General features: G+C 41.7%; 1 protein-coding gene across 6 annotated transcripts in view; it reads right to left on the bottom strand.

Moving 5' to 3' along the window:
- Window positions 1-15,710, bottom strand: part of HECTD4 (HECT domain E3 ubiquitin protein ligase 4) — a 180,015-nt gene extending 164,305 nt beyond the window's left edge. For all 6 annotated transcript variants that reach the window (XM_049866988.1, XM_049866986.1, XM_049866987.1 and 3 more), the window contains exon 1: window positions 15,242-15,710. In XM_049866988.1, coding sequence (XP_049722945.1) covers window positions 15,242-15,418 — 177 coding nt within the window. In that variant the 5' untranslated portion in view covers window positions 15,419-15,710. The remainder of the gene's footprint in view (window positions 1-15,241) is intronic.
- Window positions 15,711-22,222: the final 6,512 nt, after the last annotated feature.

The following is a 22,222-nucleotide window of genomic DNA, read 5'->3' on the forward strand; positions in this document are numbered from 1 at the left end:
GATATTTTCAACTAACTCCATCTAATCTAGCTGTTTTTGGGAATCTCTCAGGAATTCATTATTCTCTGTGCAAAACTCTATATGCTGTATACAAAATCAAAGGTCTTAACCCCCTCTTGAGAAAGTCCTGGCAATTTACTTCTGAAAACTCTATGGTGCACAATGGTTCAATCCCTTTGTGCACGGGGTCGCCACTAGTCAGGCACCCACTCGACTACAGCTAACAACAGCAGCCCATATTGCTTACCCACATTCCAGCATTAACAGCATTAATTCAACTGCTGGGATATATTCTGTCTTATCTAAAATGCAAAGTATAACTGCAATTAAAATTCCTAAAGGCTTACCTAAACTACTTTAGGTCATCAAAAATAATTATTTACTCTTACCTTAGTCTCCATTAACTATTTCCTGACCTATGTCTTCAAGCCATGATAAGTGTAGGCGGGGCTGTGTAGCTCTTATTTAAAATAGCTGCCATTTACTGTCTCAGAGCTCACAGGTTATCAAGGTCAAGTGCTACCTAAAGCAGAGGTAGAGTGGAAAATCAGTCAGAAATTATGAACTAGAGTCCTAATCCTAGCACTAACCGATTATGTGACCTTGGACACTTCTCTAAGCCTTTTTCTAAAATAATATGCCCTCTAACTTGCCTCACGGAGCCAGGAAATAAAAATAAACCAGTTGCCATTGAGTCAACTCTGAGTCATCGTGACCCCATGTGTGTCAGAGCAGAACTGTGCTCCATAGGGGTTTCAATGGCTGGTTTTTTGGAAATAGATCACAGGGCTTTCTTCCAAGGTGCCCCTGGATGGACTAGCATCTCTAACCTTTCAGTAGGCAGCCGTGTGTTAATCATTTGTACTACCCAAGGACTCCTGAAATTAAAATAGTATATAAAGCAGCCGGCACAGGGCCCCTGGAAGGATTGCAGGCCATGTGGTTTCTTGCTGCAATTTCTCAACTGTGTTGTAGCCTGAAAGCAGCCATAGACAATATGTAAATGAACAGGATGGCTGTGTTCCAATAAAACTTTATTTACAAAAAGGCAGCTGGCCAGATTTAGCCCTGAGGGCCATAGCTTGTCTACCTCTGTCTACAGCAGCACATCTAATAGAAATACAATGTGAGGCACATATATAATTTTTATATTTTTTTGTAAAAACATTTTAAAAAGTAAAAAGAAAGAGATAAAATTTATTTTATTATATTTTAATTTTAATGATATATTTTATGTAACCCATTATATTAACAATATTATCATTTTAACATCTAATAAACAGAAAATATTATTGAGATATTTCCCATTCCTTTTTTTCATACCAAGTCTTCAAAACCTGCTATGTATTTTATACTTTCAGCCCATCTCAATGGTGACTAGCCACATTTCAAGTGTTTGAAAGCCATATTTGCTTGTGGTTACTGACCGGACAGCACAGCTCTGGAGTATTTAAGTAAAACTGAACCTTGATACTATACATGTAAAATAACATTTTGAACAATAAAGGAAATCAAAAGAGTGTAACTGTATCTATAGAGAAGGTGAAAGGAAATACATTTCAGATTTTTTAAAACAATGTTTCTCTCCTGGGATAGCAACTGTTACAACTTGAGCCCACCTGTTTAAAATGATTCTTTATTGGTATTATGAAATACCAATATAAAATATATTAATAGATTTTTATTCATGTAGCTCTAGCTGACCAACATGTTTCCCCAACAAGGATGTAAAAGAAACCCCAAATTTTGGTGAGTAAAAAATTGCTCAATTTCCCTAAATTGTTTGTCACTTTTTAGCAGATTTTTAAAAATAGCATCCTTATTAATGATACCATGTTTGGCAAATGAAGAAAACTAAGATCACCCAAGTAAATCATTACCAGCTGATAGTTTTCAGTCAGTAGGTAAGGGAAAAAATTATAAGACAGCAATATTTTCTAATACAAAAATATACAGGGGCTTTAAAAAAGTGTGGTCACTTTTACTTCAGACAAACGCAAACTACGCTGGTCTTCAGCAAGCTTCAACTAAAAAGGAAGAGATGCTGGGAGACAGTCTACCTCAAGGGCCCTAAACCTTTTGCAGTTTGGTGAATAGCGTGGAGCCTTATCAGATAACATTTTCAAGTGCATAAAATAAAAGACATAGGATTACATGAAACCAATTATATTGAAATACAGTTACCAAAACACTTAAACAAATTTATGATATAAAGGTTCAATTATCAACATATTGAATAACAAGATCAAACTATGAGTCTAATAATTGTGATAATTTCTATGTGGTGGTGAGCATAAATAATATTTCAAGATATACACAACAATAGATATGAAGATATCTATTATTTCTCTTGATGACAAAGCCATAGGTACTGCCGATACTACTGGCGTTTGTTTGTTGACTATATTTATAATTGAAAAAAGTAATGAATTTCAGCTAAAGATTAGTGAAAATAAAAGTATAATTTTTCTCAACCAAATTTACATATCCTCTGAATTCTATTCATGGACCCTTTAGAGCCCATGGACTCAAAGTTCAGAGGCCCTGAAGGGAAGGAAACTTTATTACAAGTTCATCCAAAAAAAATGCTTCCTGCAAAGTTCCCCAAATGTATTTTTACTTTTCGATCCATTTTGCTCCTTTCTAGACTAAATAAACCAGTATAGCTATACTACAAATGGATGATTAGGAAGCAATCAGTATCAAAAAATAAGGACCGTAATTCTTGTATTCTGTACCATTGTTTTGATGAAAATATGTTGACACAGGTACTCCTTTAATATCCTAAATTATTTTATTTCAACCATAAGAAAAGCAAATATACCAATAGGGATAGGAGGTCCACACTTCCTAGCCTGTTCCATAAAAAGCTACATTTATTGTATTAGATTTCATTCATCTGAAATCTGTATTGCAAACTACAGACCACAAAGCACATACAGTAAACACAGAAAAGATCCATTACAAACACAAGCTGAATGTTAATATTTCGTTGGTATAATACTACTATTTGAATGATGCATCTGTGGTTATTAGTATTACTAAGCTTATAATTTGCATAAAATAGTCTGCAAAGTTAATCTAAAATCGCTACACACTGTGCTATGACCTCATAATTCAGCCAACTGCAGGTTTTGATAGAAACACTAGGGATCCAAATATGTCCACTCCAAAGTGTCCCATCGAGAAACATTAATTATTCTACAATTGTGCCTAATAGCACTTTATAAGTTCCATGCAAATATCAATCATTATTGGAAGAGGAAATACACAGTACAATTAAAAACTTCTTTAAATTATATAACTGTCAATAGTAACAAATTATAGAAACATATTTTAATAATCACCACTCATTCATAACTTATCAAACTTCATCAAATAGCACTCCAAACACTAAAAATCACTTAGCTTCCTATAAACTAGAATTGCCTTTAAAATAGCAGATTTGAAGAAATAGCAAAAATGTCTAATAAGACATTTAGTACATCCACAAATTACTATGCAGCCATCAAAATCATGTTTTTGCGGTCCCAACCCACCTGGAGCAAAAGAGAATGAAGAATAGCAAAGACACAAGGAAAATATTAGCCCAAGAGACAGAAAAGGCCACATAAACCAGAGACTCTATCAGCCTATGATCAGAAGAACTAGATGGTGCCCGGCTACCACCAATGACCACCCTGACAGGGAACACAACAGACAGTCCCTGATGGAGCAGGAGGAAAGTGAGGTGCAGAACTCAAATTCTAGTAAAAAGACCAGACTTAATGGTCTGACTGAGACTGGAGGGACCCCAGAAGACATGGCTTCCGGGCTCTCTGTTACACCAGAACTGAAATCATTCCCAAAGCCAGCTCTTCAGACAAAGATTAGACTGGACTAGAGGACACAAAATGATACTTGTGAATACAGTGCTTCTTAGCTCAAGTAGATAAAAAAAAAAAAAATTTTTTTCAAGTAGATACATTAGACTAAATGGGCAGCTCCTGTCCGGAGGCAGAGAAGGCAAAAGGGGATGGGAGATGGTTGAATGGACAGGGGGAAGTCCGGGGTGGAAAGGAGGAGTGTGCCTTCACATTATAGGGAGAGCAACTAGGGTCACATAACAATGTGTGTATAAATTTTTGTATGAGAAACTAACTTGAACTGCAAACTTTCACTTAAAGCACAATAAAAAAAATCATGTTTTTAATCTGACAAAATGCTTTCGATAAGTAATTAAAGGATATAAAATGGTATACAGCATGTAAACCCAATCCACTGCTGTCAAGTCAATTCCGACTCAGAGCAACCCTGCAGGACTGACTAGAACTGCCCCATAGGGTTTCCAAGGAGTGGCTGGTAGATTCGAACTGCTGACCTTTTGGTTAGCAGCCAAGCTCTTAACCTCTGTGCCACCAGGGCTCCCTATAACATGTAATCCCACTTCTATATATATATAAATATATGAGTTGAAGGGAATAATAAAAAATTAATTAATTATTTTAATTATTTCTGGATAAGGAGACTTGGTGGCACAACAGTTAAGCACTCGACTGCTAACCAAAAGGTTCGTGGTCAAGCCCATCTAGTGGCTCTGCAAGAGAAAGACCTGGCAATCTGTTCCTGTAAAGATTACAGCCAAGAAAACCCTATGGGGCAGTTCTACTCTGTTCCATGGAGTCCCTGTGAGTTGCAATCAACTCAACGGCACCCAACAACGACATTATTTCTGGATGAGGCGATCGCAGGGTTTTCTCTCTTACACTTTGAGGTGTTTTCTGTATTTTCTACAATGCCCATGTATTCCTTCTTTATAATCCAAAAAGTTTTACACAGCATAAAAATATAATCTGCTTTATGTCAATAATTTTTCATATAGGTTAAAAAATGTAGAGTTACTCATTATATTAGCATGGAAGACAAAAAATGTTAAGGGAATCTGAGTCCGCCTACTCTGCCTGAAAACTGCTGTGTACTCTGAACACACTTCAGAAGCCAACACGTTTCTCCCCATGCACGCAGCTCCCTGGCTCGGCTGGACTCTGGCAGCATCCCCAGACCATCTCAGAACAAGGAGCCGTGGCTCTCTCCTGCCTTTATATGGGCATGGTCTGTATTAACTGGATTACTGACCAAAATGAGTTTATGATAGGAGATGGAGGAAATCAAGCCACAAGAGAGGTCTCCTGAAGTGAAGTAGGAGCCACACAGCACTGACAGAAAACTCTGGCTTCTTTCAGCTGACTGTGGTCCGGCATGTATCTCCAAATACCCAATTACACCTACCGGACTCGTCTTTTAGGAGAACAGCCATCGGTTTAAACAAACACTAAGTTTAAACAAATCCATGAATTCTAAAGCAGCCTCTATGAGAATGCGAGGTAAAGGGGTCCTATCAAACACTATAGCTCGAGCTAAACTGTACGGTCACTTTAAAGTGCAACTGGGTAGTATCTGTCAAAAATTTTTAATGGTCACCTATGACTCAGCACTTCTAGTTGTCAGGATCCACCCTAGAGAATCACACGTGCACACAGAGATGCACAAGGATATGCGCTAAAGGACTGTATTTAACAGTGAAAACCTGAGAACTACAATAGCCACTATCGTAGCCTAAATAACGGTCCCCAAAAATACCCAGGTCGGCTTGAAGGCTAGGGACCATAACCCTGAAGGACATCTAGATCAACTGGCATAACACAGTTCATAAAGGCAACGTTCTACATCCCAGTTTTGGCGAGTAGCGTCTGGAGTCTTAAAAGCTTGTGAGCTGCCATCTAAAATACAACTGTTATGGAACACAACAGAGAACCCCTGAGGGAGCAGGAGAGCAGTGGGATGCAGATCCCAAATTCTTGTAAAAAGACCAGACTTAACGGTCTGGCTGAGACTAGAAGGACCCCAATGGTCATGGTCCCTAGACGTTCTGTTAGCCCAGGACAGGAACTATTCCCAAAGCCAACTCTTCAGACAGGGATTGGACTGGACAATGGGACAGAAAAAGATGCTGGTGAAGAATGAGCTTCTTGGATCAAGTAGACACTTGAGGCTATGTTGGCATCTCCTGTCTGAAGGGCAGATGAGAGGGCAGAGGGGTTAGAAGCTGGCGGAATGGACATGAAAAGACAGAGTGGAGAGAAGGAGCAGGTTGTCTCATTAGAGGGACAGCAATTAGGAGTATATAGCAGAGTGTATATAAATTTTTCTATGAGAGACTGACTTGATTTGTAAACTTTCACTTAAAGTACAATAAAAATTAAAAAAAAAGAAGAGCCCCCCCCCCCCCCGCCCAAAATACAACTATTGGTCTCTTTCCATCTGGAGCAAAGGAGAGTGAAGAAAACCAAAGACTCAAATAAGCAATTAGTCCAAAGGACTAACAGACCACAGGAACCACAGCCTCTACTAGCCTGAGACAAGAAAAACTAGATGGTGCCCAGCTAACACTACCAACCGTTCTGACCAGGATCACAATAGAAGATTCCGGTTACAATGGGAAAAAAATATAGAACAAAACTGAAATCATAAAAAGACCAAACTTACTGATCTAATAGAGACTGGAGGAACCTCTGAGATTGTGGTCCTTAGATACCCTTCTAACTTGGAACTGGAGCCACTCCTGGAGACCACCATTCACCCAAACAACAGACAGACGTATATAATAAAGAATAACTCCTATGAGGAAAGTGCTCCTTAGAACAACCATCTATACGAGACCAAATGGGCAACATCTGCCCAAAATCAAAGATAAGAAGGCAGGAAGGAGCAGGAAAACTGGATGAATGGGAACAGAAAACTCAGAGTGGGAAGAGCAACAGGGAGAGCGCTGACACATTGCGGGGACGGCAACCAATGTCATGGAACAATCTGCATATAAATTATTGAACAGGAAAATAATTTGCTCTGTAAACCTTCACCTAAAGCACGATAGAATGTTCAAAAAAGAATAAAAATCCAAAAACCAAACCCTTTGCCATCAAGTTGATTCAGACTCATAGTGACCTTATATGACAGAGTAGAACTGCCCCACAGGGTTTCCCAAGGAGCAGCTGGTGGATTTGAACTACGGACCTTTTGGTTAGCAGCTGAACTCTTAACCACTGTGCCACCAGGCCTCCTCAAAAAAGAATAAACACATATAAAATGCTATCAAAAAAAAAAAAATCCAGGTCCTAATCCTAGGACCTGTGAATGTTACCTTTTATGGAGAAAGGGACTTTGCAGATGTAATCAAGGTGAGGATCCTGAGATGGGAGCATTATCCTGTAGAATCTAAGCGGGCCCTAAATGAAATCACAATGTCCTTATAAGAGGGATGCAGGAAGCAGCAGAATAAGAAGAGAAGGGGATGTGATGAGAAAAGCTGAGACTGAAGTAATGCGCTTTAAAGACAGAGGGTGCAGCCAAAAGCCAAAGAATACAGGTGTCCGCAAAAGGATTCTGCTCTCAGGACCTTGGCAGGAACCAGCCCTGCCAATGCCCTGACTTTAGCCCAGTGACAGTGATTTTGTACATCTGACCTCCAGGACTGTGAGAGAATACATTTGTGTTGTTTTAAGCCACTAAATTGTAGCAATTTGTTACAGCAGCAGCAGGAAACTAAGACAACCATCAAGAGGAAAATGGCTAAATAACCTGTTGTGTAGCGCTTTAAAAGTATGAGCTAGATCTATACATAGTATAAGGATCCCTGGTGGCACAGTGGTTAAGCACTCAGCTGCTAACCAAAAAGTTGGTTTTATATGCACACACACAAATATATACACATGCACTTTTTTAAAAAAAATCTTGAAGAATATACACAAAAAATTATCACTGGTTTAACTTGGGTGTGTGGGTTGGCTGGAAACCAGGATTTGAGATAGTCCAAAAGGAATTCAGTTTTATCTGCTGTTTCCATTTTTCATAAGAATGTATTCATGTATTAGGAGCCCTGGTAGTGCAGCAGTTAAGAGCTCAGCAGCTAGCCAAAAGGTCGGCAGTTTGAATCCACCAGTCGCTCCTTGGAAACCCTACGGGCAGTTCTACTCTGTCCTATAGGGTCGCTATGAGTTGGAATCAACTCTACAACAAAGGGTTTGGTTTTGGTTTACTCATGTATTACTCATAGTTTAAAAACTTTAATGAATATGTAAGCTACGTTAAAAAAAATACAGGATCAAAGTAATAGTCATCCAACTTCTTCAGACTTCTCTCCTTTTGAAATAACTATGCATTTGTTTCATAGTTGATCACCTGCTGTTATTTACATTTGTCTACAACTATTGGCTAAACAGCTGGCAAAGCATACTTTAGTCCTTGTGTTCACCCTAAAACCACTGTTGTAAAACAAGATGGGAAGAAGGGGAGGGAGGAGAAAGTAAGGGACACTTTCAGGGATTAAGGTTCCTTTCCTAATTATCACCACAGGTACCTTATGACTTAGGAAGGAACAGGTACACGACAATCTACCAAGTAGCCCTGGCCAACAGGTGGTATTTTATGACAGTCAATACGGAAGCCAAGAAGACAAATAACCATAACTGATTTATTTAAAAAGACTTTAGGCATACAACTAAAGAAAAACTGAAATGAAGACTATCTACCTAATATGTCATCTGCCTAGTCATACTGCAAGCAAACTAGGAAGAAAGAAAATTCCAGATGTATCACTGAAAAGATGGATCATCTCTACTACCAAAAAAAAAAAAAAAACAAACCCATTGCCATCGAGTCGATTCCAACTCATAGCGACCCTATAGGACAGAGTAGAACTGCCCCATAGAGTTTCCAAGGAGTGCCTGGCAGTTTCTGAACTGCTAACCCTTTGGTTAACAGCCATAGCACTTAACCACTACACCACCAGGGTTTCCTCACCTCTACTACTAGAGAAAAAAAAAATCAGTTGATGGGACAGCTTTGCTTTCATATTTGATGGGCAGCTGATAGAATATGCATAAAATAACTTTTTAACAACACAGAACCTTTAAAGAGTCCATATACTTTAAATACATAAGCACATTCACCCTTTAAATAACCTTGAGAATCTATGATAATTGTTTTCATTTACTGAGCACTTACCATATACCAGACATTGCAGGAAAGGTACTTTACATCTAGGTTCTTACGCTAACCCTATTATTAGCCCCCTCTCATAGATGATGAGGCAGTCCAACATAATGGCTTAAGAGCATGGACACTGGGCTGTAGTCAGACAGACAGACAGATCTCCTTCAGCCTCTGCTCTGTCACCAACTATATGACCTTTGTCAAGTTACTTAATGTCTGCGTCACATTTCCCTCATGTGTAAAATAAGGATAATGACGGCATAAGGTTTTTGTGAGGATTAAATGAGATAATGGGTGTGAAGTGCTTAGCACAGAGCCTGGCACGTTTGGCAGCACGCGATATGCTGATGCTGTTGTCACGGTGGTAGCAGAGGTAGTGAAATGATGACAAAGAAGTTGCAGTGGAAGAAGAAACCAGAGCTTACTAAAGGTATGGAACTTGCCCAGGGTTACAGCTAGTAAGGGGTAGAATTGGAATTTCAATCCGATCTGACTCTAAACCTGATTTTAGGATCTAGAATGAGCCCTGGTGGCACAGTGGTTAAGCATTCGGCTGCAAGCTGAAAGGTTGGTGATTTGAATCCACCAGCTGCTCCCCGGGAGAAATACGTGACAGTCTGCTTCTGTAAAGATTTACAGCCTTGGAAATCCTATGGAGCAGCTCTACTCTGTTCTATAGGGTCACTATAAGTTAGAATCAACTCCAGACAGTGGGTTTTTAGCATCTCCTTGGAAACTCTACGGGGCAGTTCTACTCTGTCCTATAGGGTCGCTACGGGTCAGAATTGACTCGACGGCACTGGGTTTAGTCAATAAATACTGTCTCCCATACTCCCCAGGTATGGGAGGACTATGGCTAGCCAGTCAAGCCTGGGAGCTATTGAGCCACTTGCCCAAGCTCACACCAAGAGTCAGTGATTCGTATTTCAGTGCTCTGTGGACTACATGATAATTAATTCTGCTGGTGAAGAGGGCAGTTTATGTATTTTTTCCTTAATTCCTCCAAATCTAGTCTGGCAACAAAGAGAAGGTTCCAATAGTGGAACAGAATTCCATTAAAGTACATAAACACTTTCCAAAAGATTTTGCCTAAAAGATAAATAGGCTGGTATTCTCTAGGAGAAAAGATCAGTATAAATTTAAACAGTGTCTCAAAGCCTTACAGCAAGGGCCACATAAATCAGAGACTACCTCAGCCTGAGACCAGAAGAACTAGATGGTGCCTGGCTACAACGGATGACTGCCCTGACAGGGAACAAACAGAGAATCCCTGATGGAGCAGGAGAGCAGTGGGATACAGACCTCAAATTCTCATAAAAAGACCAGACTTAATGGTCTGACTGAGACTAGAGGAACCCCAGAGGTCACGGTCCCCAGATCTTTTGGCCCAAGACTGGAACCACTCCGAAAGCCAACTCTTCAGACAGGGGTTGGACTGGACTATGGGATAGAAAATGATACTAGTGAGGAGTGAGCTTCTTGGCTCAAGTGGACACATGAGGCTATGTGGGCAGCTCCTGTCTGGAGGGGAGATGAGAAGGCAGGGGGGACTGGAGCTGGCTGAATGGACGTGGGGAATACAGGGTGGAGAGAAGGAATATGCTGTCTCATTTGGGTAGGACAACTAGGAATACATAGCAATGAGTATACAAATTTTTGTATGAGAGACTGACTTGATTTGTAAACTTTCACTTAAGCACAATAAAAATAAATAGTGTCTCAAAAGATTTCACTGAGTGTATAAGTATTCAAAGCCTTGGCTATTTCATTTATTAGCTCCAAACTGAAATGTTTCCTTCTCTAAAAAAAAAAAATTTCCTTCTCTAACATGGCAAAAAACAAAAACAAAAAACTGCTGAGCTTTTTTTTTTATTATTCCCTACATATTATTAGTAAGCATTCTGAGTCTGTGTAAGGTTTTCCCATTTTTAAAAAACTGAGGTATAATTGGCATATAATAACCTCTATTACTTTATATAAGTAATTGCCCTATAACTTGATGAGTTTTTGGCGTATGTATACACCTGTGAAACCAAAACAGGGACCAAATCGGTCACCAGAAATCTTTACTCGTGCTCCTTCGTAATCTCTCCCTCCTATTCTTTCCCCTCCACCCTAATGCCCTACCCTAGCCCCTAAGCAACCACTGATCTTTACAGATTAATTCGCATTTTCTAGAATTTCGTATACATGGACGCTCACAGTATGTACTCCTGTTTGTCTGACTTCTTTCATTCAGTATAAATTCATGTTATATCAACAGTTCATTTCTTTTTGGTGCAATGGTTAAGCCATCAGCTGCTAACTAAAGAGTCAATGGTTCAGCCCACCAGCCCTCCATGGGAGAAAGGTGTGGCGGTGTGCTTCTGCAAAGAGCTCAGCCTTGGAAACTCTATGGGGCAGCTCTACCTGTCCTACAGGGTAGCTGTTTCCAGTTTTGGGAAACCACAAATAAAGTTGTTGTGCACATTTGTGGTTAAGTCTCTGTATGGTGTGAGTGTGTGTTTCATTTTAAGCAAACACAATGAAAAATGAGAAACACCGATTAAAATACCTCAGTTCAAAATTAATTTAAACTACAGGGTAAGAAGTGGCTCGGGCATCTATGACCCTGGGCCAGTCAATCAGCTTCTCTTGTCCACATCTATATTATGAAACCTGTCCCCAACAGACGTGTGTAAAGAAAAATGAGATAGGAAGCAGAAATTTTTTGTACCTTCCACAAATATGCTATTACATTTTATTTCTCTTGAATTTATATCTATCTCAACACTTAAAAACTAATTTCTTACGTGCTTCCCCTTTCTGCTAGCCACATAAAATTAAAATAAATACAGATAGCTATTTTCAAGGCCAAGGGAAAGCCATTCTGCATTTTTAATTCACTCAGAATAAAAGCCAAAGGCCTCAACCACAAGACCCTACCAGGTCAGCACACACGCCCCACTTTCATTTTCCTCTCCCCCTTTGCTTACTGGACTGGAGCTGCAAACATGCTAAGGGTGCTCCTTCTCAGAGAGTTGGCTCTTGCTGTCCTCTCTGGAATGCTCTTTCCCCAGCAGCCATATGGTACGCCCCCTCACTTCCTTCAGGTTTCTGCTCAAACGCTACCCTGGGCCTTCCTTTCCTGCCCACCCTACTTACACCACAACCTTCCCCCCATTACTGTCCTTTTGCTTTATCTAGCTGTTTGACATCGTATGTGTGCCATATTCTACATTTGGTTATTTATTGTCTATATCCTCCCACTAAAATAAAAGCTTTTTGAGGGTAAGGATTTATGTCATCCACTGCTATACCCCCACCACCCAGGACAGTGCCCAGCATACCCCTGAATTCCACAAATACTTGTTAAATGAATTTGTTGACTAAACATTATTTTTTAATTTTTTTTTTTTAAGGCCTGTTTGGAATTTACTGGAAAGAAAAACTTTAATGCAAATACTCTGCTCTGGCCGAAATTAAAATGCTAAGTCAATGTTGATCTATTTCTTAGGAGTCTTTTTCAGTTTGACATTTAACTTTGAGCAGCACTTTCAGAGTGAAAAGAACACTGGAATTTAAAGGCAGGAAAGCCAAGCTCTAGTCCTCTGCTCTCCCATAACTAGCTGTGTAATAATGACCAAGTCATAATCTCTCCAGGTCTCGGATAACTTCTCTCTCAAATGAGGGAAACAATTACCTCTAAGGTCTTTTCCTGCTCTAAAATTCTGAGGCTCTATCACAGTCTTATGCATGAAGGTTGCCAGTCATCTACTTACTGGCTGGCTTAGTCTGAGTCTCATCTTTCACAACTCAAAATTATTAACTGAAGGATTCTACATAATTAAGAAACCCTATGAAAGATGGCCATTATTCACCCAGATGTCCACTGAAGGAGAGGTTGGAAAGAGTGTACTTCATAGGGATGGCAACATTTCAAAAGGCAGCCTTTAAAAAAATTGATGAACTCCTAATCTTCCTCTAATATGAAAAAGAAAAGAGTTACTCCCAGTAAAACCCCTAGGAAGGAAAATAAAGATATCTGTTCTATGTGTATCCAGTTGGGAAAATAAAAAGTTACAAATATGAATATGATAATACAAGGACACAGTAAAGTATTATGATTAGGAGCAGATGTGTTTGAGACTGTCAGACCTGAGTTCTGCCCAAGCTCTCGTCTCTAAGTTGATGAGCTTGAGCAAGCTGCATCCCTGCTCTGCACTCGATTTGCCTCATCTGTACAATGGGTACAATATTTATCACTGTTACAACAGGTAACAATATTTAGCCCCTAAGGCCCTTTTGAGAATTTAATAAGACAATGCCTGACACACAGGAAACATTTAATCAATACTATTATTAAATAATTAAATGTGAATACACCCACACAAACACAAATTTAATAGCTGCAAAAACACTTTTAGCTATACATTTCTCCTGATGCTACTATGCAGCCTGTATAAGAAGTGAAAAAAACATTCTTCACTACTGCCAGTCACATATGCTTATCACCCATATGCATATGGATTTTTGAGAGGCCAGACCATACATTAAAGAAAAAAAATTTTTTTTTTCACCTACCAGGCCAGAGAGGTTATTTCCTTTAAAATTTTTCTTCTATAAAAATAGCTGACAAATTCATTCAATACATTTATACAGAAAACATCATAAGACAGCCAACTTAACAGCTCAGGTATTTTTAACTACTCCTATTCTTTCTAAACCTAAAAATAAATAAATATAATATGTATGTGTGCATATACGTTATATACATATATATATGTAATTTTTGGTTCTGTGAACTCAGATTAGTCTCTAAGGAACAAAGAGCATCCTCTTCCCACCTCTCACACACAACAGAACCAATTAAATAAAAGATTCCACCATCATAGCATACATACCAGTTTTCAAGCAGACAAGACAGACACAACTTGCTTTTTATAGAACAGGTCCAAATGAGGCATAACAAAACTGTGATTCAATGTAGGAATTCCCTACCAACTTATATCTTCCTTTTTTAGGTGGGCCGATTGTAAAATAAGTCAATTAAGAGTTCACAATAGGAATGCTGAGGCAACCTCAAAATCCAGACACAAAAATACAGCGGAACGAATTCGCAACTCAAGCACGTCCAAATGTCTCAGCCAACGTGATCGGATCGTTGCCGTTTCCAGAAACACACGGTAATGGGTTTTAATGCATTTTTATAAATGTTCGTTGTGCTGAACGCCAAAGGGCATGCAAAACCGAAAAACACACAGATTCCTCGCATTCTGTTTACAGCCCTAAGACAGGCCATCCTCTCTGTGCCCTACCCCGGGGAACTCTCCCTGCGACAATAAGAATTTCATGACACTCCATGCTACCTACACATCAAAATGTCATCCCACAAGGTGGGGGAGGGGGGACACTGTCAACATCTGCCGGCCTCGATGGAACCATACCGCCAGCATTCCCACCTCTGGGCACACATGAAGCCAAGTAAAGTCGGTGGAAAGTTCCCATCAGACGAGCATATTCGGTTTCCTTCTGCACCAAGCCCAGCGGCACAATTGCTGAGATTTGCTTTTGCACCTGCCAGGGCTCCTAAACCCGGACTTCTCCGCGACCCCCGAGCTCACAAAAAGGCCCTGCGGCCTAAATCGCCAGCGACCCTGAGCGGAGAGCCCACGGAGGAAAGAGGAAGCATCCCTCTCGCTTCACTGACAAAGGCCCCGTGTCACTCCGAGGCACAACACACAGAAGTTGCCGGATGCCCACTGCCAACGGGCAGCTGCCACCACCCTCCCCTGGGAGGGGAAAAAAATCCAGCACAGAACTGGAGAAGGAACGGGGGGGGGGTGCACAGCGTTAAAATAAAAATGTCTCCAAAGCTAGGCACCCTGGGTGTGCCCTGGAAGTGAGTCCAGGGGGTCAGGGGGGAGGCAGGAGAGGGCCCGACAGGCGGCGGCTGCTCCTTGGGCCATGAAGGCCGGGCCCGGGGAGAGTCTGATAAAACGCCGGGTGTCGGGACGTTCAAAAGGAAACCGCAGATGAAATCCCCGGCGACGCGAGGCCGGAGGAGCCGGGGGGCCCGCCGTCTGCAACCTGCGGCCGCCGCCCCACCTGCCCGCCCCCCGCCCACACACCTGCCGGGCAGCGACGGGGGCCGGCGGGGGCGGGGGCGACCGAGCCGCAGGAGCCGAGCCCGGGCGGACCGATGACGGCGACCGAGGGCACCCTCGCTCACCTCCAGGTCGGTGTCGGCGGCCTCCGGGGCCCCGAGGATCTCGCTGGGCAGCTCGGCCAGGTCGGTGACCCGGATCAGCCCGTCATGCAGAAAGATGGTCTCTTCCTTCACCGAGAGCCACTGCGCCGAGTCCGCGGCCGCCGCCGCCGCCGCCGCCGCGGCCGCCGACGAGCCCATGGCCCCGGCTGAGGGATTGGCGGCGAGGAGCGGACGCCCGGCCCGGAGGAGACGCGAGAGGAGCCGCCGCGATCACCAGTCCATGGCAGCGGCCGTCGCGCCCGCCCGCCCGCAGCGTTCCGCTGGCTCGCAGCCTCGTCAGTGCAGCTCCGCCCTAGGCGGCCCGAGCCGCCATCCCCCACCCCCCGGCCCCGGAGACCCCGGCCCGGCAGTCACCGCCGCGGCTGCCCTGAGGAGCAGGACCCGCCTCTGCCTCTCAGCAGCCAACTGTCAGGGAGGCGCCATGTTGGGGGCGGGGCTCCCGGCATGCCCCGCGGAGCGGACAATACAGGCCCCGCCCACCGCCGCGCGGCTCTCACGCCCGGGTCTGCGGGGCCCCTTGTGAGGCGCGGGCGGTCCATCTTGTCCGCAGACGGCCCTCCCGGGCCAGTCCGTCTCTGGCCATTCGGGGGCGCCTGCGTCTGCAGTACCCAGGGGGAGGAGGCCACCGCCTCCCATTCTCCCCCGACTCAGGTGTGCACCCCTCACTCGGGCCAGGTCCCCCACCCCGGGCAGGGCATGGAGGTTGACTCACTGCTTTCACGTTTAAATGAGATACATGCAGAAGTCTAGCGCAGGAGAGGCGCTTGTTCATAAGCACTTGGTAGTTAGCACAGTGCCTCCCCCACATCCAAACGAAACCCCTTGCCCGCGAGTCGATTCCGACTCATAGCGACCCTAACTGCCCCATGGGGTTCCCAAGGAGCACCTGGTGGATTCGAACTGCCGACCTTTTGGTTAGCAGCCGTAGCACTTAACCACTGTGCCGCCAGGGTTTCCTACCCCGCATAAGTGCCTAACATTTACTGGAAAATATCCAATATGCACTCAAAACATGGTGAATATAAAACACTTGCCACAAAGCTTGGTATTCATTCCCCAGCACTTAAAAAGTATCCCGTGAATGTCAGTTGTAACAACTATATTCCATCATTATTCAACGCTGATTGGTACACCATAAAATATTCACATCATCCCATTTCTACAAAAGTAAGAAAGGAAAAACCTTACGCGTAGAGAAAAACGTGTAGAATGCACGGCAGATTATTCATGCGAGCTGCCATGGGGGAGTGGGACTGGGCCGCAAGTCTGTTTTAGGGTATGCAACATTTTAGGCTGTGACATTATTTTATCGCTACACACATGTGGTACACACCTTGACTCTATAAATAGCAGTGCCTCCATGATGAATCATACAATTTGCTTACCTCATTAAAATGGCAATCATATAAGAAAGCCATGTTGTTCTCCAGTTTCCCCTGGATGGTATCATCAACCTCACTTTGCCACTTCTGTTCCAATTCTGCAACACTCTAATACTTTAAAATACAACAATGTGTAAATACATGGGGGGGGAGTGTAATCTGTGAATTCGGAAATTGTAGTTGTAATAAAACCCATTGCCATCAGTCGATTCTGACTCATAGCGACCCTATAGGACAGAGTAGAACTGCCCCATAGAGATTCCAAGGAGCACCTGGTGGATTCAAACTGCTAACCTTTTGCTTAATAGCCGTAGCTCTTAACCACCGCGCCAGCAGGGTTTCCTGTATGACTATAGGTGTAGAATAATAGACTGGGAAGGTATCATGCCTGTTAACATTTTGGGGAATCTGAGCAATGCATTTACAGGTGCCTGGGGGATTTGGGGAAACCCTGGTGGCCTAGTGGTTAAGTGCTACGGCTGCTAATCAAAAGGTCAGCAGTTCAAATCTACCAAGTGTTCCTTGGAAAAGCTATGGGGCAGTTCTGCTCCCTCCTGTAGGGTCACTATGAGTCGGAATCAACTCCACAGCAACAGGTTTGGTTTTAGGTTTGGAGGATTTTGTGGTTTGTGGGAAAAAAACGTTGTAAACAATTTCCAAGTTTTCTTCCTTGAGCACGTATTACTTTTGAAAAAAGCAAAAATTAAAACTAAAAATAAAATCACAGAAAGTATTTATTGAACACTTAGGAGTCAGAGTACATCCATTTATTTATCCACTGTAACACTGCACAGAGTTTTCGTTGTTGATGGGTGGCGACAAGTCAATTCCGACTTATGGTGCCCTCATGTGACAGAGTAGAACTGCCCCATGGAGTTTTCTAGGCTGTAATCTTAACAGAAGCAGATCACCAGGTCTGTCTTCTACAGAGCTGGATGGTTTTGAACCACCAACCTTTGGTTTAGAAGCCCAGCTCTTAATCATCGTGCTGCCAGGTCTCTTGAGTATATATTATTGGCCTCATTTTACCAAAAAAAAAAAAAAAAAAAATTGAGACTCAGAAGAATTGACTTGTGTATGGCTAGGAACCAATTTGAATCCATAGCTGGCTTCACCCTGCACTGTCTGCCTCCCAAATAAATAATTCTTATAACATTGCACTGTTACAATAATCTTCTGCTCCTTGCAATGATTGTTAATTTCATTTTCATGCTGTTCATTCCACCAGCATTTGTTAAGCTCCTAACCCCTTAAACTCGATGCCACCAAGTGGATTCCAACTCATAGCGACCGTATAGAACAGAGTAGAACTGCCCCATAGGGTCTCCAAGGAGCAGGTGGTGGATTTGAACTGCTAACATTTTGGTTAACAGCCGAGCTTTTAATCACTACACCACAAGGCCCCCATTAAGCCCCTGTTGTTGTTGTTAGGTGCCGTCCAGTCGGTTCCAACTCACAGCGACAGAACAGAACACTGCACCGTCCTCACAATTGCCATCAGGCTCGAGCCCATGGTTGCAGCCACTGTGTGAATCCATCTCGTTAAGGGTCTTCCTCCTTTTCACTGACCCTCTTACTTTACCAAGCATGATGTCCTTCTTCAGGGACTGATCTGTGACCGGGAAGGTATATACAATGAAGATATATATGAATATCTGAAATAATGTATGAAAAATTGACTCTCTGCTCTCAGAGAGCTGGAGAGCTATTCTAACATACATAGAAAATATCCCAAAGGGACATGGCTGTTCTTCTCTTATTCATTCAACACATACTTCTGGATTCCTGCTGTATGGCAGACATTGTTCTTGGTAAGGTTGCAGGGATGAAGAAGGCAGAAAAAGTCTTCTCTCAAGGAACAGACAATCTAGTGGGAGAAACAGTCAAGAAGCAAGGTAGACAATAAACCCAGCACATCAGACCAGATCAGTGCTGTCAAAACAATAAAACAGGCAAATGTTATACAGTGGCCATTTCAGCAAATCCTCACGAAAACCCTTGAGAGCAGTAGTATTATTATCCCTGCTTTCAACTGGGAAACTGAGGCTCATTGTCAGATAATTTTCTCAGTGTCACGAAGTCAGTAAATATCAAAGCTCAAGATAGCAATAAAGGTTGCACAAAGTGAAGAATGTAATCAATGTCACTGAATTGAACCTGTCAAAGTCACTGAACTGGTGAAGGTTTTTTTCACCACAGTAAAAAATAGTTTCACCACCCTGAAACTATTGCCCTGAGATAATCTTTAAAACTTAACTCCAAAACATCCCCTGAAGTCTCCTTAAAACCAAACAATGGTTTAGCTTAAAGTAAAAACGGCTGGGGGCGGAGGGTGCACCTGACCTCTGACTTCAGAAAAAAAAGAAAATCATTATCAAAACCCAAGGCTGATTGCTATGAGGCAGAGGTCAAACATATCTCCACCCTCCAATCTTTTTATCAGTTCTGAGGTCAATATCCCACAGCACTCTCTACTCTTCTGCTGGGTTCAGTAATTCATTACAATGGCCACACAGAATTCACAGACCATACTCACAGTTATGGGATTTATTCGGGAAGTAACAGGTTACAATTCAGGGTCAGGAAATACTCAGGATACAGTTCTTCTCAGCTATGTTCAGGACAGTTTCTTCTCAGCTATGTTCACAGGCAGGCCTCTCTCTGGCCAGGAAGCCCACAGCGCCATCTCCTCCCAGTCTCCTGCTTCTTGCTCTTCCTACTGCTTTGCCGCCGTCTTGCGCTGTCTTCTGTGTTTCAGCTCTTCTGTCTCCTGGGTCTAGGAGACTCCCAGTGCAGGGATCCCAGCTCCAAAGGACTCACTCTACTCTGGGCTCTTCTTTCTTGATGGTCACGAGGTCTCCTCTTGCTCTGGAATTGGCTCTCAGTTAAGCCTATCGGGGTGGCAAAACTGATCAATCCCCTCATTAGGGTTCCATACACTATATTTGCATGGTCCCACCCCCACAAAGGTGCCATCCACCTTATTTACATTATTAGCAAGCTATCCAATCCCCTTGGTAAGCCACAAACACCTCATTTGCATAGCCCCACCCAGTCTTTTGGTGGGAGTTACAAGACCAAGGTGAGAAAGGCCATATAAAAGTGATCCAGACAGGGCGGGGCCAAGATGGCGGACTAGGTACACGCTACCTCGGATCCCTCTTGCAACAAAGACTCGGAAAAACAAGTGAATCGATCACATACATAACAATCTAGGAACCCTGAACAACAAACACAGATTTAGAGATGGAAAACACTCATAACAGGGAATCACTGAAGTCAATATGTAAAAGATCACAATAATCAAAAAGAGGGACTAAATACAGGTGGCATAGAACTGCCATATGGAGAGTGATACAAGGCGATATAGAACAATACAAGTTAGGTTTTTACTTAGAAAAATAGGGGTAAATAATAAGGTAACCACAAAGAGGTATAACAACTCCATAACTCAAGATAAAAGCCAAGAAAAACATAACGACTCAACAAACATAAAGTCAAACACTGCGAAAATGAGGATCTCACAATTTACAAAGAAAAATGTCTCAGCACAAAAAAGTATGTGGAAAAATGAAATTGTCAACAACACACATAAAAAGGCATCAAAATGACAACACTAAACACTTATTTATCTATAATTACTCTGAATGTAAATGGACTAAATGCACCAATAAAGAGACAGAGAGTCTCGGACTGGATAAAGAAACACGATCCGTCTATATGCTGCCTACAAGAGACACACCTTAGACTTAGAGACACAAACAAACTAAAACTCAAAGGATGGAAAAAAATATATCAAGCAAACAATAAGCAAAAAAGAAGAGGAGTAGCAATATTAATTTCTGACAAAATAGACTTGAGACTTAAATCCACCACAAAGGATAAAGAAGGACATTACATAATGATAAAAGGGACAATTGATCAGGAAGACATAACCATATTAAATATTTATGCACCCAATGACAGGGCTGCAAGATACATAAATCAAATTTTAACAGAACTGAAAAGTGAGATAGACAACTCCACAATTATAGTAGGAGACTTCAACACACCACTTTCGGAGAAGGACAGGACATCCAGTAGAAAGCTCAATAGAGACACTGAAGACCTAATTACAACAATCAACCAACTTGACCTCATTGACTTATACAGAACTCTCCACCCAACTGCTGCAAAGTATACTTTTTTTTCTAGCGCACATGGAACATTCTCTAGAATAGACCACATATTAGGTCATAAAACAAACCTTTGCAGAGTCCAAAACATCGAAATATTACAAAGCATCTTCTCAGACCACAAGGCAATAAAACTAGAAATCAATAACAGAAAAACTAGGGAAAAGAAATCAAATACTTGGAAAATGAACAATACCCTCCTGAAAAAAGACTGGGTTATAGAAGACATCAAGGAGGGAATAAGGAAATTCATAGAATGCAATGAGAATGAAAATACTTCCTATCAAAACTTCTGGGACACAGCAAAAGCAGTGTTCAGAGGCCAATTTATATCGATAAATGCACACATACAAAAAGAAGAAAGAGCCAAAATCAGAGAACTGTCCCTACAACTTGAACAAATAGAAACTGAGCAACAAAAGAATCCATCAGGCACCAGAAGAAAACAAATAATAAAAATTAGAGCTGAACTAAATGAATTAGAGAACAGAAAAACAATTGAAAGAATTAACAAAGCCAAAAGCTGGTTCTTTGAAAAAAATAACAAAATTGATAAACCAGTGGCTAGACTGACTAAAGAAATACAGGAAAGGAAACAAATAACCCGAATAAGAAATGAGAAGGGCCACATCACAACAGACCCAACTGAAATTAAAAGAATCATATCAGATTATTACGAAAAACTGTACTCTAACAAATTTGCAAACCTAGAAGAAATGGATGAATTCCTGGAAAAACACTACCTACCTAAACTAACACATTCAGAAGTAGAACAACTAAATAGACCCATAACAAAAAAAGAGATTGAAACGGTAATCAAAAAACTCCCAACAAAAAAAAGCCCTGGCCCGGACGGTTTCACTGCAGAGTTCTACCAAACTTTCAGAGAAGAGTTAACACCACTACTACTAAAGGTATTTCAAAGCATAGAAAATGACGGAATACTACCCAACTCATTCTATGAAGCCACCATCTCCCTGATACCAAAACCAGGTAAAGACATCACAAAAAAAGAAAATTTTAGACCTATATCCCTCATGAACATAGATGCAAAAATCCTCAACAAAATTCTAGCCAATAGAATTCAACAACATATCAAAAAAATAATTCACCACGACCAAGTGGGATTTATACCAGGTATGCAAGGCTGGTTTAATATTAGAAAAACCATTAATGTAATCCACCACATAAATAAAACAAAAGACAAAAACCACATGATCTTATCAATTGATGCAGAAAAGGCATTTGACAAAGTCCAACACCCATTTATGATAAAAACTCTCACCAAAATAGGAATTGAAGGAAAATTCCTCAACATAATAAAGGGCATCTATGCAAAGCCAACAGCCAATATCACTCTAAATGGAGAGAGCCTGAAAGCATTT

The sequence above is a fragment of the Elephas maximus genome, chromosome 22, assembly GCF_024166365.1.
Source record: "Elephas maximus indicus isolate mEleMax1 chromosome 22, mEleMax1 primary haplotype, whole genome shotgun sequence".
NCBI lineage: Eukaryota > Metazoa > Chordata > Mammalia > Proboscidea > Elephantidae > Elephas > Elephas maximus.